This window comes from Dromiciops gliroides, chromosome 2 (assembly GCF_019393635.1).
Source record: "Dromiciops gliroides isolate mDroGli1 chromosome 2, mDroGli1.pri, whole genome shotgun sequence".
Classification (NCBI taxonomy): Eukaryota; Metazoa; Chordata; class Mammalia; order Microbiotheria; family Microbiotheriidae; genus Dromiciops; species Dromiciops gliroides.
Window position 1 is genome coordinate 201,201,719 of NC_057862.1, and position 18,161 is coordinate 201,219,879.

The 18,161-nt window shown below is 33.7% G+C and overlaps 1 protein-coding gene across 4 annotated transcripts in view; it reads left to right on the forward strand.

Annotated features, from left to right (window-relative positions):
- STRN3 (striatin 3) overlaps nucleotides 1-18,161 on the forward strand; it is a 103,862-nt gene that overhangs the window by 76,628 nt on the left and 9,073 nt on the right. For 3 of the 4 annotated variants that reach the window (XM_043988403.1, XM_043988402.1, XM_043988404.1), the window contains 6 exons: nucleotides 5,556-5,696; nucleotides 10,587-10,720; nucleotides 11,803-11,978; nucleotides 12,125-12,172; nucleotides 16,608-16,729; nucleotides 17,521-17,688. In XM_043988403.1, the coding sequence (XP_043844338.1) occupies nucleotides 5,556-5,696; nucleotides 10,587-10,720; nucleotides 11,803-11,978; nucleotides 12,125-12,172; nucleotides 16,608-16,729; nucleotides 17,521-17,688 (789 nt within the window). The remainder of the gene's footprint in view (nucleotides 1-5,555; nucleotides 5,697-10,586; nucleotides 10,721-11,802; nucleotides 11,979-12,124; nucleotides 12,173-16,607; nucleotides 16,730-17,520; nucleotides 17,689-18,161) is intronic. The other variant, XM_043988405.1, reaches the window with a different exon arrangement.

Sequence of the window (18,161 nt, forward strand, 5' to 3'; positions counted from 1 at the left end):
AGCTATCACAGAAAAAAGATATAAGATAATAGATTATGCATATCCTCCTTCCCCACCCCATAATAATAGAAAATAGCCAGAAGCTCTCAAATAAGTCAAATAAGAAATCAAACTACTGAAAGAATTAAGATAAAAATTAGGCCAGAAATAGTAGCTACCAAATAATAAATAAGAAATCAGAAGAGTAAAAACTTAGAATATATGTTGGAAAATTGCCAATATATACAGAAAGAAAAGAGAAGTGTCTGCATGTATAGTCATACAAAATATATTTCCATATTGTGAAATATTCTGAATTTGTTTACTAGTGCTTTAAATATTCTGAAAAACTACTTGGTGAAGATAGAAAAGGAGCCTGATAATTTTTATTCTGTGTCTTTTTAACCAGTTTATTAATAAGCTGAATTTTCCTTTAATTTTACTATTCTGAGCTAGCATAATAGTAGTTTATCTCTTTTTTTCTTTCTTGGACTGTTAGGTTTTTCATAACTCAAAATGTTGAACATTTTGTACTTCATTGCTTATGTTCCCTTAAGAAGCAGCAAGGTGGCACAGTGGATAGAGCTCTAGGCCCAGAGTTGGGAAAAATTGAGTTAATAAATGGCTGTAGAGTCTTACTAGCTGAGTGACCATTGGCAAGACACTTAACCTCTGTTTGCCTCAGTTTCCTTCTCTGTAAAATGGGGATAATAGCACCTTCCTCCCCAGGGATACTGTGCGTATTAGATGAGATATTTGTAAGCCCTTAGTGCAATGCCTGGCCTGTAGTGGGTGCTTATTAAATGCTTATTCCTTTCTCTTTTTGCATAGTTCTTCCTTATTTAAATCAAGTTCATGCTCAAGTCAAGACATGACCCTCATGATGTCATTAGTCCTCTTCAAGTATGAAGGGCAAACAACAACATATGGCATCATTTGTTAAAGGTCACGTGGGTTAAGCTTAAATCCATAGAATCATTAAAAGTTTGAAGGGACTCAGGTCATCTAGTCTAATCCCTTCATTTTACAGATGAGGTAAAGGAGGCCCATAAAAGTTAAATAATTCTGTTGAGAGTCACACAAGTAGCAGTGCCATAATTAAAACCTAGGCTTTCCATTGCAACATATATTTCAGCATTCTAGACTAGCTGATCAAAGAACCGTGGTTGGTTTTGAATCCTTGTTCTATTAATATGTTTGACTTGGGGCAAAGCCATTGAACCTTTCTGGACCTATTCAAGTTGATAGCGTATATTTGTATCTTCTTCTCTGCTAAAATTCTTTATCTGTGATTGAAGTATTCTTAGAAAGAAATTAGGGCATGCTAAGAAGAGAAAGTCTGCCTTTATTATTTAGTTATCTGCTACCCCTTTTTGAAAGTTAAAATAATTTTTTCCTTTTCATTTCTTAGTGTATAATCTTTTCTCAATTTGCTCAGGTTCTCATTAATTTATATGCAGAAAAAACATTTGTGAAATTTCATCTGTTTTTACTCCATTAGTAAGTATTTTTAGAGGTTTTTAATTTTTACATTTTTTCCAATTACACATAAAATCAATTTTTAACATTAATTTTTCAAAATTTTGAGTTTCAAATTCTCCTCCCTTCTTCCTGAGAAGGCAAGCAACTCCATATAAATTTTACATGTGCAGTCATGCAAAACGTTGTGAATGAAAACACAAACAACAAAAAGAAAATCTTTTAAAAGGTATGCTTCAATCTGCCTCAGACTCTTTCAGTCTTTTCTCTAGAGGTGGATAGCATTTTTCATCATAAGTCCTTCAGAATTGTCTTAGATCATTGTAATGCTGAGAATTGCTAAGTCATTCACAGATTGGTCATTGTACAGTATTGCTATTACTGTGTGCAGTATTTTCCTGGTTCTGCTCATTTCACTTTGTATCAATTCATTTACGTCCAGGTTTTTTCTGAAACCATCCTGCTTATAATTTCCTATAGCACAATTGTATTCTATCATAATTATGTACCACAACTTGTTCAGTCATTACCCAGTTGATGGGCATCCCATTTAGATTTTTTTAAAAGATCTTATGTGATTACTAGAGCTTTATAAAGGGAAACATTTAAAAAAAATAAAAATATCAACTTACTATTATTTAATCTCTGTCCTATATGTTTTCTAACTGCCATCTTGTTTTGTTGTGCAATTTTAATTAAGGTGGCAGGTTGTCACTAGGAACAATTTGTTTTAGAGTGTTTTTTTAAAATCCCTACTACTTACAACTCTGTCTCCCTCTCCCTCTCCTTCCTGGCCCCACTGTATAGAGAGATAGATAGCTATGTCTATCCATCCATCCATCCATCTATCTATCTATGTTTTATGCCTCCAAAGTATTATCAAGCAGAGTACTTGTGGTGACAGTTTTCTTTCCTCCTGGACTGGACCTTTATCTGTACAGGGAGTGCCTTCTGAGGAAGTATCCTGACCAGTTCAGATCGTCATCTCTGCAACTTAGAATGTTAAGGACTTGCAGGGAGCAGAAGGGTTACCGCAATGGAGCAGAGAGGGAAACACATTAGAAGGTCATGACTTGCCCTGGCCTAGCTGGAATGTTTGAGAACTTGAACCCAAGAATTCTAGACTCCTATGCCAGCTCTCTAGACCAAGTGTCAAGCTCCTGAGTGTAGCTGACACAGATTAAAATGTAATTGGGGGCAGCTAGGTGGCACAGTGTATAGAGCACTGGTCCTGGAGTCCTAAGGAGGATCTAAGTTCAAATCCAGCCTCAGACATTTAACACTTACTAGCTGTGTGACCCTGGGCAAGTCACTTAACCCCAATTGCCTCACTTTAAAAAAAATGTAATTGGGAAGTGCTTAACAAAATAAAAATGACACAACATTGATCATGTTAAATTATAGTTTTGTAAGTCCATATGTAGCCTGTAAGGATCTATTTCTATTTGAGTTTAACACCACTGCCTTAGAGCAGTGCTACCTCTCATCTTAATCTTTATGTGCCTCCACTTTCCTTTTATTTAAAGGAAGAAAGTTATTGATTAATAATATTCATTGGGAAAGCTAATATTATGTCTTGTGATTTTGGTATAATATTAGTTAATTTCTGATATTTATTCAGTAGGCTGTGTGTGTGTGTGTGTGAGAGAGAGAGAGAGAGAGAGAGAGAGAGAGAGAGAGAGAGAGAGAGAGAACAAATACTTCTCTTTAGCTCTTTATGTGACAAAATGAACAAGTAGTAATAAACAACTAAGCTTCTAGCTGTAAGGAAAATAAGTATTTTTGTCAGATTGTCTCCTTGATAGGTCAGTGTTTAAGAAAATACATAAACTTAATCTTAATTCTTACCTTGTTCCTCTCTTTCTCCTTTTCCTAGAGGTGCTACTACCTTTTTTTTAATCATCCTGTTTCCCATAGGGCACTAAAATTACTTTGGTCCTAAGAGAAAAACAGAGAACTATTTTCAGGGGCTGTTTCCCTAACTCTGTTAATTTCAGCAGTTTTGTTTTGTTTTGTTTAAAATAAAAAGCCTTTTTATTCCCTGTGAAGTTCATTGAGAGCAGATTTGACTTTTACTCCTGAAATGGGTCTAAGGTAACAAAGCAGTGTTTTTTGCCTTGGGCAATAATACATACAATTGAAATAAATAAAACCGGCACATGTGTGTTTCTTATATGGAACAAATCAGAGTATTAGATATTCAGTGTATGCTAGTATAAGAAGGTATAGAGGACTTGAAACTTGAATGGATCATGGAGATTGGCTTAAAACTTATACAAAGTGGGAGGAAGAGTTTGATGATTTAGGGGAGTTGTAGAGAATGATTTTTCCTTCTGGAATCATCCTTAGGCAAGGAAATAGAAATGAATATATTCTGTGTGAGCAAAGAGTAAGAGGATTTTTGTTCTAGAGTAGAGGGTGTTATGGTCAATTAATTTTGTAGAACTAAGTTATCAAGTATATTGAGAGTTTAAATCAGAGGTTGTTAATCTACATTGTGTCATGCTTTGGTTGGCAGTCTGATCAAGCATATAGATCTTATAAAAGAAGATGTTACATTAAAAGTTATTAAAATATTTAAAAAATAAGTTCATGGATTTCAGATTAGAATTTTATACTTAATACATTGGGCAATAGGCTTCATATTGGTTTCTGAGAAAGTGAATGATTAGATGAAGTTATGTTTGAGGAAGCCTGATTTGACTCTGTGCTATAGGATGCTTTTGAAATAGAGATTAGGGCAGGAAGATTAGGCAGCTTATTTTAGTAACTGATGTGTAACGTGTTAACATCTGGGTGTTTTGGCAATGGCAATGGAGAAGAAGGAGGCAGATTTTTTGATGAAACAGTTTATAGGACATGGTGACTGACAATAATAATTAACAAATAAGGAAGAGATGACCAATAGGTTTCAAGCCTACTGACTAGGAAAGTGGTTGGTACTATAGGAGGAATTAAGTTTGGTCACGTTAAATATGAGATTTTGGGACATTCAAATGGAAATATTTTGTGGGCAGGTTTTATTTGCTTATACCCATTGAAATTTTAGTAAGAAGAAACTAGCAATTTAATTCAGTAAACATTTATCCAAGTATTTAGTTCACTCTGCTAGGCACTAGGGCTATGAAGATAAAACTACAAAAACTTTCATTCTTCAAAATCATAAAATCTTGGTTGTTGGGTAGCGAAATAAAAGCACACAATTGTAGTACAAGTATAAATAAGTACATAGGAAAGGTTGGCAACACTTTCCAGCAAAACTGAAAGCCTTAAAAAAACTACCTGGCAAGTTCCAAGTAAATTTGCTTAAAGCCACTGAGGTGTTTTGTTTTGTTATTCTTTCCATTAAAAAAATATTTAAAATACGATTCCCTTTTCTGATACCTTTTGGTCAAGTCCATTTGGTTGAAAGTAAAGAGAGAAATATCATAAATACAGCAAAAACTGTTTTAGGTGGTAGGGTGGAGAGTGGGGGGAAGTAGTTAAAATTATTCAGATAAAGTTTTAGATGTCTACTTCAAGATCTAGAATTATATGGTCTCATATATTGGTATACCAAGGACTTATAAACTTTCATACATACACATATATACATACATACACATGCATATGTGTGTGTATACATATATATATGGTGAAATCTTACTGGGAAGGAATTAGAATAATTTTAACAATAAGTTAATTTATCTTAATTTTTGTGGGATGAAGGAGTACATCAGGGAAAGTTAATTGTTTGTTGCACCCACATTACAAATCATTCCTTTTTGGTTACTTTTTTAAAATACTGAATTTTAAGTTGAAAAACTTATGTACATCATTTTATTTTATGGGAGGCTGTCATCTGTCTTCTGTGCCCATAGACTTCATGGAGTTTGGGGGAGGTTGGTGGGTGATGGGAATTACACTCTACTGATAATTGTTTTTCAATTTATGCTTAAATAGTCTAGAAAATTTACAGTACTTGGTACTGATATTTACAACTGGGGCTGTCTTAAGGATTAGTTTGTTGTGTTTCATTGGTAAACTGCTTATAAAAATTTCTAGCAAGTCAAGCAGTAGCCACCAAATGAACCTCTGCTGCTGCCATTAATTTACAGGGGTCAACAGGACAAAACTTCACGACATGATAGCTGATCTGGGAGATGATGAGCTACCCCACATCCCTTCAGGAATCATTAATCAGTCTAGGTCACCCTCAACTAGAATGACTGATCACGAAGGTGCAAGAGCAGAGGAAGGTACAAAAAATTGAGCTGCCATGTTTGTTTATTTTACAGAAGATTTTCATTCCAAAATTAGCTTCTTTTTCCTCTCACTTGCTGTCGTTTGAGTTGGTAATAGCAAGTCTTCAGTATGATCTTCAGAGAGACTTTGGACAGACCCTTGATAATATAATTAAAAACACGTTGTGGAATCTTAGCTTCTACTTTTAAATCAGCCAGTTTCCCATTTTATATCAATGAAGAAGCACTGCTTCCTATATGATTTTCTTGTAGGTTTTTTTTTTTTAAGGTGTCTTTCAGAAGTCTAATGTTAGCTTATTTTATAGAGTAGTAAATGGAAATTGTAGTAATTCCTTTGAAGACAAAGTATGTTAAAATATGTGTACTTTGAAGTTTAGTCCTTGATTTTGTACTGTCTTATGTATATAAATATATGTCTATGCACGTGTTTGTGTGTATAAGTACACACATGTAGTACCTAACAACTAATTTTAGGATAAAGTATATAGATTACAGTACCTTATTTTGACATTATATGTGATATTTTTTTTAGTATTAGACCTTTGTCAGATAGAGGTAACTTCTCTAGAATAAATGAAGTATGAATATCACCTGTCTGGGAGTATTTGATATTAAAATTTAAATCAGTATTTAATAGATTCTCTGTATGTTGACAGTCGATTCTTTTGGTGCCTTAGTTAATAAATTATTTCATATTAACCATGCTTTCCAAATTACATGTTTTCCTTTTATCCCCTTTACTTATGATATAGTATTTGTGGATGCTAGTTAATATGTATTTTTCTCAAATAACAGCACTAACAGTAATAATTATATTTTTTAATGTAGGGAACAAAGGGGAAGAAAATGACTGAACAGCAAAACAATTAAAATGCCAAAATGAAAGTAGCAAGAGGAAGGAAAGCTAGAAAGAAAACAATATAAAATTATACAATTTTGTACCATTTATTTCATTTTTGACATTTTGAATATTTAAATGCTACTTTATGAATAAAGAATTTGATAGTTCTTTATTCATAGAATAGGGCATCTAGGTGGCACAGTGGATAGAGCACCAGACCTGGAGTCAGGAAGACCTGAGTTCAAATGTGGCCTCTGATACTTACTGTGTGACTCTGGGCAAGTCACATAGCCCTCTTTGCCTCAGTTTCCTCATCTGTAAATTGGGCTAGAGAAGGAAATAGCAAACCACTCCAGTATCTTTGAAAGGAAAACCCCAAATGGGGTGATGAAGAGTTAAACACAACTGAAAATGACTAAGGAGCAACAAAAATTAATAGAACTGAAAGACTTCAAGATAAATACACTCTGTTGCTTAGATTTGGTGACCTCTCCCCTCCTACACACACACACACACACACACACACACACACACACACACACACACACACACACACACACACACACCCTTGCTTATACGAATTTTCTGCAGAGTAGGGTTTATTTCAATGTGTTTTGATTTTTGTTGAGAGAAATACAGTTTCTACATATCTGGTTTTTACTTAAGAGTAAACAACTTGGCATTTTTCAGCCGATCTAAAAAAATAATAGATATTCTCCCCAGTTAAAGGAAAGGGGGAAAAGTGGAAGGTTGAGGTGCTGGAAAAAGAGAGTGACGGTAGAGTCAGAAACTTTGTTTTAAAGTCTGGGAAACAAAGACAGAGTATTTGACCTCCTTGGGTAGTGGGTTGGGGGTGTGTGAGAGATTTAATTTTTTTTTTAAAGCATTTCCAGAATTATCTCACTTCCTCTGGAAATTTTCCTAATTTGCAAAACACTTAAGTGTCAGATATTTTTTCATAGAAAAGAGTTTGCTTGCATGGAATGATGTTGCTTAATTTGAGGCTTTTTAGAATATTTCTGCCAAGACTACAAATTAGCTTGTGTAAGGGTTTTTCTTCCTCATATAAGCATCTTCAGGAAGAAGATACAGGTGCAGAACTCCCATAGGGACCATGATAGAAGGCAGTCTCACATTGTAGTCCCATTTCATATTCCTTAATTATTGAAGGTCTGGGGAAACTGTAGTGTACTTTAAAGGTAACAAGGGCTTTTTGAAATTAATTTTGCTACTTCCTGATTTTAGATCACTTAATTTGTTATATTTAAACTGCTTAGCAGGAAAAAAATGAATTGGGAACTATGGAGTAATTTTTTATAATAGTAAATAGGTATACAGAAAATGTTAATAGTGTATATACAAGCTTTATCAATATATAGAACAATAATCTAAATAGTCTACCTAAAAAGAAAGCACTATTCTGAAGGAAGTTAATTGTCACACATTTTGAGTATAATTTGCCACAGTGATAGCTCTTTGGAGAAAGCAGAATTTTACAAAGCAAAATATAGCTAATAATTTTGTATGAATGAATGAATGTAAACGGGTAATTTATAACCATAACTTTTATGTGCTTAATTTTTAATCAAGGGAATATTGAATGGATTTACTTAATTCAAATGACCCAATCTGGTGTCAATATTTTTATATGGGCCAATAAATTATTCAACACTTGGCCTTCTCTAACCCTCCCAAATAATCAGAACCACTTATTGATCAGAGCTGTGCTTTGTACCAGGGATATTGATTCTATAACTTTAAGATAGCAATAGGATTTTTGTTTTTGTTTTAACTTTCAAAGGAAGTTATGGAGAAGTACCCAAACTCAAATTATGAAGATGTATCCATGCATGTGCTTGCATGTGTGAGAAACAAACTGGAAAAAATATTAGCCTTTCTAGTAACTGGAATATATCACAGGAAAATGCTACCTACCTTTAACTTTACATGTAGGTTGTTTTTTTTTTTAATCTAAATTTGCTTATTGCATAGTTTTCAGATTTTTGGCAGTGATACTCAGTATATTAACAGAAATGGAAGGGGGGACTAAATTTGTTTACATTTCTGCGGTTTTAACCAGACTTCAATTATTTTGAAATATTGCTAAATATACCCACGCATATTATTTAACTGTTTGTTATATTAAATCTGTTGGTGATTCAGAAATTAATTTTACCTGTAAATGTTTACATCTTATGAGCATGATATGAGAAGATTTAGGAAACAACATTGCTATTAAAATATGGAGCTCATAAGTAAAGATGAATTTGATTTGCTGTAGTAAATTTGAAAGGTATTAAATTTCTCTTCTTTAAAAGTAATTTGGATTTACTTAGTTTTCTCTTTTTCAGTATAAATAGTTATAAGTCATTGATGCCATTATTTGCTTTGTTTCCACTATAACATTTTGGAAGTGTGACATGTTAGAATAATGATCATCTTCTTTGTAGTATGCATTTCATATATAATTTTTTCCAATTAAATATGTGCCTTATTTTCAAATGTGGCTAGAATTACTTAGTAAAAGTGTTGTTTCATTGATTTTTCTGGTTCTTTTTAGCATCATATTAAAATTTATTTTCAGTATATAATTTTAAGTTTAAGGTCTTATACTATAATTTTCAGAGCAAAAAATTAGCATCATATCATATCTTAAATTGCCTACTCACCCCAATATTAACAAGTTATCAGCAGTGTAGTACAGTATAGAGGGAAAAGAATTCTTTTAAATAATGTAATTGTTGATACAAATAGGAAAAATGGCCAATTTTTAACCTAACTTATGCATTGTGTGTTTTTTTCATTCAAATGATAACATGAGACCCATGATTATTAACATATAAAGTGGCATTATTTTAAAAACTAGTTAAATTTGATGTCTCATTTAAAAATTTTTATTTTAAACTTAATTTAGTGGTAAATTTTAGTTAATATATGATAGTTGTTTACCTTAAGAACAATTTGGGGAATATGTAAAGAATGTAGAATTGTAGTCATACAACTTTCAAACCCAAAGTAATCTTAGTTGTAATGGTTAAGGAAAATGAATCCAGGAGACATTTAGTGACTTATATAAGATTATAGAGCTAATTAAGAATAGAACCAAGACTAGAACCCAAGTTTCCCGTCTCATAGTCCAAAGTCTTTATTTTTATTGAATTTATGTTAATAATGTTTCTGGGGGCAGCTAGATGGCGCAGTGGTTAAAGCACCGGCCCTGGATTCAGGAGTACCTGAGTTCAAATCCGGCCTCAGACACTTGACACTAGTTGTGTGACCGTGGGCAAGTCACTTAACCCCATTGCCTAAAAAAAACAAACAAACAAGCAAAAAATAATGTTTCTGAAAAGGGAGCAATCACATCTAGTGGTGATCATGAAGTTAGGTGTAATTTACTGAACTGTAAAAATAAACAGGGCTATTCTTCTCTATAACAAATGAATAAGGATCCTGAACCACATGAGTTTCATTGCAGCAATGAATTTTAAAATGTTTTGATGCAATTTCAGTTTAACAGTTCTTTTGGATGTGTGTCAGAAACTTAGGTTTTTCTTAACTTTAAAAGTATGTAAAAAAGAGACTATAAAGACTAATAACATTTATTATTTAAGTACATATAGCCTTTACAATTAGTTATAGAAAACGTTTTATCGTAAAGTGATTTATGGTCCCTAGATTCTAGGTAACAATTAGAAATTTAGTGTGATATTGTGTAATCAAGATTCTTCTCATTTCCATCTCATCACATAAACTCATTTATGATACTAATAATGAAAAGACCTGTACAAATATAATATTTATGTTGCTATAGGAAGATTTACATAGAAGTTAACTTGGCTTTATAGGAGATGATGATTTAGGTTAAAAAACTATTATTCTGGTAGATTTCATTACAATTATATTTTTTTATGGATGGGAAGTAGAGAAATTGAGTAAGTTGTATTTCTGTTATTTTATGTCTTAGTAAAGTACTTAGTTTTTTCCAATATCGTATTATTGTATATGACTTTTCAGCATTTAAGAAGCGGTTTTGTTCTTTATAGCTGAACCAATAACGTTTCCATCTGGAGGAGGCAAGTCATTTATTATGGGTTCTGATGATGTTTTGTTAAGTGTACTGGGCCTTGGCGACCTTGCAGACTTGACGGTAACAAATGATGCAGACTATAGTTACGATGTAAGTGCAGTTTTATTTTAAACTTCTTAATGATTTAATAAAGGACTCTTCATTTTCAGAATGACTTCTACAAGGAAATAAATGCAAGATACATTAAAAAGATTAGGTTAAAATGACACTTAATTTGTTGTGATGATAATTTTGTTGTTGTCATGATTTATTAGTTGTTTGAAGTTTGGGAAGAAATATGATAAAAGTTACAAATTAGACACAGTGAACTTTTGATTGTCCTTACAAATGATAGTAAGTGGTAGTATAAACAATCCTAAACGGCAGATAACTAAAAAATCATATTTTGAGTGGATTTACTTTAGCAGATTTGCTAATGTCAGTGTCAAAAATTAGTTCACAGTCCCGGAAATCATAACCTAGAATCATGCTGAATGCTAGAGGGAAACTAGCCTTACTTAGACTTAGTTTTATTATGATTAGTTCACCTCTAATTAAGATATATCTCTATTTGTTTGGATTTTTGTTTCTTTCTAGATACTAAATAGTAGTATAGGTTTATATTAAGAATTTTTTCATTATTACCAACACTCCTCCCTTCCATATTCAGGTTGGATATTTCTGAAAAGCTTAAAGTGTAAGCATTAAGTTTTAGTGAACATATGATTTCTTTATAACTGATTTCAAATTCCTGGCAATAGGAGAGTAGAAAATGTTATAACTGCCAGTGTTATTGGAAGATGGGAGAAAGTATTTTATTACTTTTTTTAATAACATCACTTTCCTTTCTGGAAAAAAGTTGTAATGCATTATGTTAAAAATACCCTGGGAAAATGACAGGTAAAGATTTTGTTAGAACTTAAAGAAGGCAGTTGACAATAGTAATTCCAAGTTTAGTTTTCTGATTTAAGGAAATCTCCATTTTGCATAACCACCTTTTAAACTTAAATAAAGTTTATCACAGTAAGGGTTCTGAAATGGTGAACATTTGTATAAATTGTATTTTTAAATGACAGAATTTGTACTATGCTTAAATTTTTTAAATTGTGTGCAATACTACTTTTGATGTCTTACAAACAGTTTTAAAAGGATTCATTATTCTTACTGATGATAGTTCAATTTTATCTTTTTAGTTGCCTGCCAATAAAGATGCCTTTCGAAAGACATGGAATCCCAAATATACACTACGTAGCCATTTTGATGGAGTACGGGCATTAGCTTTTCATCCTGTAGAGCCTGTGCTGGTTACAGCCTCTGAAGATCATACTCTAAAACTTTGGAACTTGCAAAAAACAGTCCCTGCCAAAAAGCAAGTATTTAAATGTTAGCCTACTTTGTAATTTGATTAGTAATTGTTAGTTATTTCATCCCTTTTATATCCCTAATTCCATCTTATCCTGCTCTGTTATAATTGCATGAGTGTAAAATTACTTTATCTTTTTATTTCCTTTGCAGGAGTGCCTCATTAGATGTTGAGCCTATCTACACATTTAGGGCCCACATGTAAGTCTTTCAGCTTCAGTATGGATAAATACCCATAGATATATCTAGTTGTCAACCACATTGCAGGGCTTCTCTATTACTCATCTTTGCATTTTTGTGTTTTCCTCATTGTTTAGTGTAGTGCTTGTACAGAGTTTAAAATGGTTTGCTTTATTTGAATAAATTCCTAAATGCTGTAATTTTCTGAGAAATTCACAATATCAAGATATTAGCTGAATACTTGATTTGATTTTTGTGCAGAATATTTTCTAATGTAGTATGTAATCTTGAGAGGAATCTTTGATCCACCTGCACAGAAAGAAATCATGGTGGACTTCTTTTGAGAGCATCGAAAATGAAAATCACTTAGCCCAAGATGTCTAGAAATTCACAGGCAACAGAAATTCATGAAAGAAATTAGCAATAAAACCTTTGATTTCAACTGCATAAAATACTGCTAACAGGCAAGTTAGACTAAAGCTTCTAATGCAGAGAAGCAAGATTATTCTTATAGGTATTCCTGAAGAATTGTAGAATGAGAACTGTGATTGGAATAGGACAGGAAAGAGTTATGTCTTACTTAAAAGGAACAGAATGGGCAGATTTGCAAAGTAGTTTGGTAGATAGACATAGAGACAAGTGAAGAAATCTAGGAATGACAAGGGAGGAATAGTAGAGAACATTTGAATAAAGATCAGTGGAAGTAAGAACAAGTAAAATTGTTTGAGAGCATATGACAGATGACATAGAAAGAAAAAGGAAATAGGTGAATTTGATTAATACATACCTTGCATGGAGACATAATGCAAGTCATGGAGGATCTCCATTATCTGGACTTTTAGTGATGTTCCCTTTCTCTGTCAACAGCAAAGCAACTAATAATATTTTTGGCTTACTTTAATAACAATTTCATCCTTCAAAATTTGGAGGAAGTAGCAAGGGCAGTAGCTAAATTCTGTATCTGATTATTAACAAGGAGAAACTGGATGTTGAAGTAGAAATGGAGAGAAAGTAAAAACTCCGCTTGAAATTTTGTGATTAAAACAAAACAAAACATGATAGAAAGCACTTGACTGACTTGTACCCTAGGTTGTTGGAGAACATATATTAAAGGATTCAGAGCGATAAGTATGGAATTTCATGAAACTCCTTTTGGGGAAGTAAGCCCAGGTGAAATGAAAAAGCTAAAGAATGAAATTCTTAAGGCACAAAAACAGTTCCCTTAAAAAAGAAAAGGGCAATTGTTTAATGACCCTAATTGGAATACATAGGAAACTCAGAACAGTTTAAATTTTATAAAGACAAATAGAAAAATTGGATGCAAGGAACGTCCTGGGTCTTATCTCAAAAGACTATTATTAGGGGGCGGCTAGGTGGCGCAGTGGATAGAGCACCGGCCCTGGAGTCAGGAGTACCTGAGTTCACATCCGGCCTCAGACACTTAACACTTACTAGCTGTGTGACCCTGGGCAAGTCACTTAACCCCAATTGCCTCCCCCCCCCCCCCCAAAAAAAAAGACTATTTTAGGGCTCCTAAAACTCTTAACAAAGGCTGGCAAGACTTGGATGACCAAAAAAAAAAAAGTCTTAAAAGTCAGGAGTGTGGGGAGAAGTAGTAGGCAAAAGAATGAGATGGGGCCACTTGTTGGGGTCATTTGGCTGATGGAGAGATGCAGAACTATTCATCTTTTTTTTTACATTTCATAATATGAGAAGCAGTATGGGTATAGTGCAGAGAAACAGGTTTTAAGGCCAAGAAGACCTGAATTTTGAGACCTTTCTGACTCATTCTGGCTGTGTGACCCCATGCAAGCCACCTTGCTCAGTGCTCTAGGCAACTCTTAAGACATTAAAATCACAGGTAAGGTTCTGATGTGGATTGGTAGAGGGAGTTTCCTTATCCAGAAGTTCTTTATATTAGTGAAATCAGAGGCCCTATAGTTGGGTAGATTGGGGAGAGAAGGGTTAGTAGACTCCAAGCTGAAGTCAAAAGTGTAATACAGTAAATCCTCAAATTTTGCAGGGTAACATTTCTAGAAAACAGCATAAATGTAGATTATATTGAAGTTATGGGAAATAGGGGGTTAGAGTCCCACAACCACCAAAAACTATAATCTTTCACTAGAGAGAGATTGCTGAAAGTGCACTTTTCTGCGTATAGTCCTATATAATAAAACATTAATTCTGAAAATATGTACTTTTCCTTACAAAGTAATAACCATGAAATAACTCATATCATGTAATACACAAAATTGGTAACATGCAAAACATTTTTCTTGCTAGTAATTCCCTAAAATTTTGTGACCTTTTGTCCTAACATCTCCAAAACAAAACATTGATTTTAGATAATAATCAGTTTTCATAACACGTGAAATCTACCGTACCATAAATACTCTACAGCAAATAAAATTCTTAAAACTAAAACTTTTTAAACCATGCATCTTACCTTCCACTGTGTTAAATGTCAGTGGGAAGGTGTTGTACTGTATACTACACTGCTGTAAACTTGTCTACCTTGATGGCCCTCTGAAAACCAAGGGAGAGGTTCTTGGGACTTTAATCACTACAGTTAGAAGATGCCAAGACTAGCAAGGTCTCAACATCACTTCTGAATCTCTTCACTTCACAGTTGGTGGATGGCATTTTAGATCATGAAGGACACACTAGCTTGAAATAATCTGTCAGCAACATCTGCTTTGTGCACTTTTTGAGATCCTTACGGATTTCGGCATATGGGAACATAGCAGAGGCAAGTTGACATTACCCTTGAGGCTGCAGTCGATGAGATTGGCAGCATCAATGTCTAGCGTGCTGGTTGATTAGGCTGACAATGGCTGCAGACATTTTGGCACAAAGTTTATTCTAACACCTTTATTTTCTCACTAAGCTACATTACTGACTTTGCACACTCGGGCTTAGAGCCCAAAGAACTAGCTATAAGCTTAAGGGGCATAATAACACAAAAATTGACTTATTATATATTCACTCATACATGTATGGTATGTTTCTTCACAATTTAGTGCTTATGTGAGGTTCTCAAGGATTTTTCTCTGCAGTTTTTAGCACAGTGCTTGGCCAGTTATTGTAAGCTCTTAATAAATATTTATTGCCACTTAAAAAATAATTGATTTTTAAAGGCAAATAATGGAAATATGCAATGAATACTTGGAGCTTTTTACAACAGTAGGATAAACCAGTGATACACCTAGTAGGTAGCATCAGTAGCAGCTGTCCCACAAATTTGTGAGCATTATGACTTATTTTTTTTCTCTTATGCACAGATGTGTTTGGTTGCTAGAGAGAAAGAGAACATGAGATTACTATATGTGCAACAGCAAATATAATATTAGGCTACATTTAGAGGGATCTCTCAGTCTTGTTGGCCTGGTAAACCATATTTAGATTATGCTCATTTCTGGGTACCATATTTTCGGAAGAGCATTGATAATCTAGAGTGGCAGTGTCAAACTCAAATAAAAAAAAGTCCTTGTGAGCCACATGCTGACTTAGCACATCACATATTAATATGATCTGTGCTGTGATATATTTTTATTTATTTTGTTAGACATTTCCCAAATGCATTTTATTCTTATTCCAGTCAGGTTTGACACCTGACCTAGAGAATGTGCAGAGAAATGGAACTAGAATGATGAGGATCTTGGGAATGTCCCCAGTGATAATTAGTTTAAAGGAAACAAGGAATATTTAACCTGGAAAGAAAATAAAAGCCATTTAATGAACTGTCATGTGGGAAAGGATTAACCATGTTTGACCTGGCCCCTTTGGAGTGATGGCTAGGTATTACAGAGAGGCAGATTGAATCTTGATATAAGAAAAAAATATTCTTGATAATAGTTCTCCAAGAGACAAAGGCATCCATTACTACTCAAAATGAGGATACAGAGTGAACAAAATGTCGTTGGTGAGAGTAGTTCAGTTTGGTTGTGGTATGGAGGTATGTAATATGGGTGCCTGGACAGGTCAGAAGGCACCAGATTGTGGAGGGTCTTGAGTGTTAGAAAGAGTTTGAATGTTACTTCGTGGAAAATAGAAAGGTCTTGAAAGATTTTTGAATAGATAAACTAGTTCTAGAAACATAGAATTATAGCTAGAAGTAATTTTAGCCCTTAAACTAGTTCAGCTATATCATCTTTACAGATGATGAAACTGAGGTCCAGAGAGAATAACTTGCATATCAAATAACAATTGGGATTTGAATCCAGGTCCTGTCAGTTAGAAACCTCATTGTGCTTTCCTCTGCAATACATTGCCTAGAAAAAAAATATTTTGGTGATGATATGATGGTACTGGGAATAGAATGGAATCAGAAGAACCTTTTAGGTTAGAATTTGGATGCTTCTAGCCGGCATAGAAGTTAGGCTTCAGAAGTGAGGTTTTCATTGGCTTTGTAAATAAATGCACTGAGAAGTAATCTCTTTCTTTTTTCTTTTTGTAGTGGACCTGTACTATCATTAGCTATTAGTTCTAACGGAGAACAGTGTTTTAGTGGTGGCATTGATGCAACTATTCAGTGGTGGAATATGCCTAGTCCTAATGTGGATCCATATGATACATATGGTAAGCAGTAGATACTACAATGTCAGTAGAACCTACTGATGTGAATATGTGGTTGTCTGCCATATTGTGAAGTTGTCATCCTTGTTTGGTTCTGCCTCACACTTAACATATTTTGATTTTATTGATAAGAAACAAATTTTGAAGTACATCTTTTAGGGTCTAGTTATTTAGTTGTGAAGAACATTATACAAAGTCTAAAAAAATGTAGACAGTCTACAAAGAAATTCCTTTATTTCTAAGCTGGTTATTGAGCAGGAGAAACTTCATTTTTTGAAAACAAGGATGATTTCCCAGTTTTAAGACATTTGTTTTCAAAGAGCACCAAAGTAAAAGCAATGGGGGGGGGGCGGGGGGGGGAGGTAAAAGTGCTGTTAGTCCAAGAGCACAACTGGTTTGGGCTTTGCTAGTGAACATTGGCCACTATGACCTTGTTTGTCTAAATGTGGAGTTAAGCTTTCTCTGCATCCTAGCAGATCATGGTGGTAACATTGCAACTAGGCATATTGTGCACTTGAACTTCTGACATAAGTATTAACTGTGTAGTTTGGTGATTCATTTCTTTCCTGCTACTAAAGTAAAATGCCAAAGTAACTTGGGAAATATAAGTCCAGTTTTAAATTGAATAAGGGATTATTACTTAATGCAAGATTTCTGATATATTATGAATGAGTTTGTGATGGTAGTAAAGTGACAAATCCTTTTTATTAATAAATTAAAGATTTATTTAGTGCTTTTATCTTAATAATTAAATTTACTTTCTTTCCTTTCTTCTCCTCATCCTTCTTCCCTAGAGCCAAACGTTCTAGCTGGCACATTAGTTGCTCATACAGATGCAGTCTGGGGTCTTGCCTATAGTGGCATAAAGAATCAGTTACTATCTTGCTCAGCAGATGGCACTGTTAGATTATGGAATCCACCAGAAAAATTACCCTGCATTTGCACTTACAATGGAGACAAAGGTAAGTAAATTTTGCTTCTAACAAAAAAGAAAACTTTGAAAAAATGAATTTGTTAAGGTAGAGAGAAGTTAAGTAGTTTTTAATTCTTTTGCTTGTCACACTAACTCAAGATAGGTGTTGATGAATATTCTTTTTTTTTATGAATGTTCTTAATGGTAAAAGAGAATATTAGAAAATTTCTGTTAATATTTTGACTGCCACTCACCTGTTTAAACCAAAAGGGTGTTGTACCTTTGATCTTTTTCTTTTTCTTTTCTTTTCTTTTTCTGCACCTTTGATCTTAAAAGATCAGTCTAATGATTTAAAGGATCTTCTTTTCAAAATAAGCTTTAACTAGTTTATGTTAGAAGAAATTTATCATTTTTTTCTGGCACTTTTTAAGAAGCATCTTTTATATCTCAAGTTGAGAGCAGCAGCTTGGTTTGGTAGATAAAGCACTGGCCTCAAAACCTTCAGAACCTGGGTTCAGATCC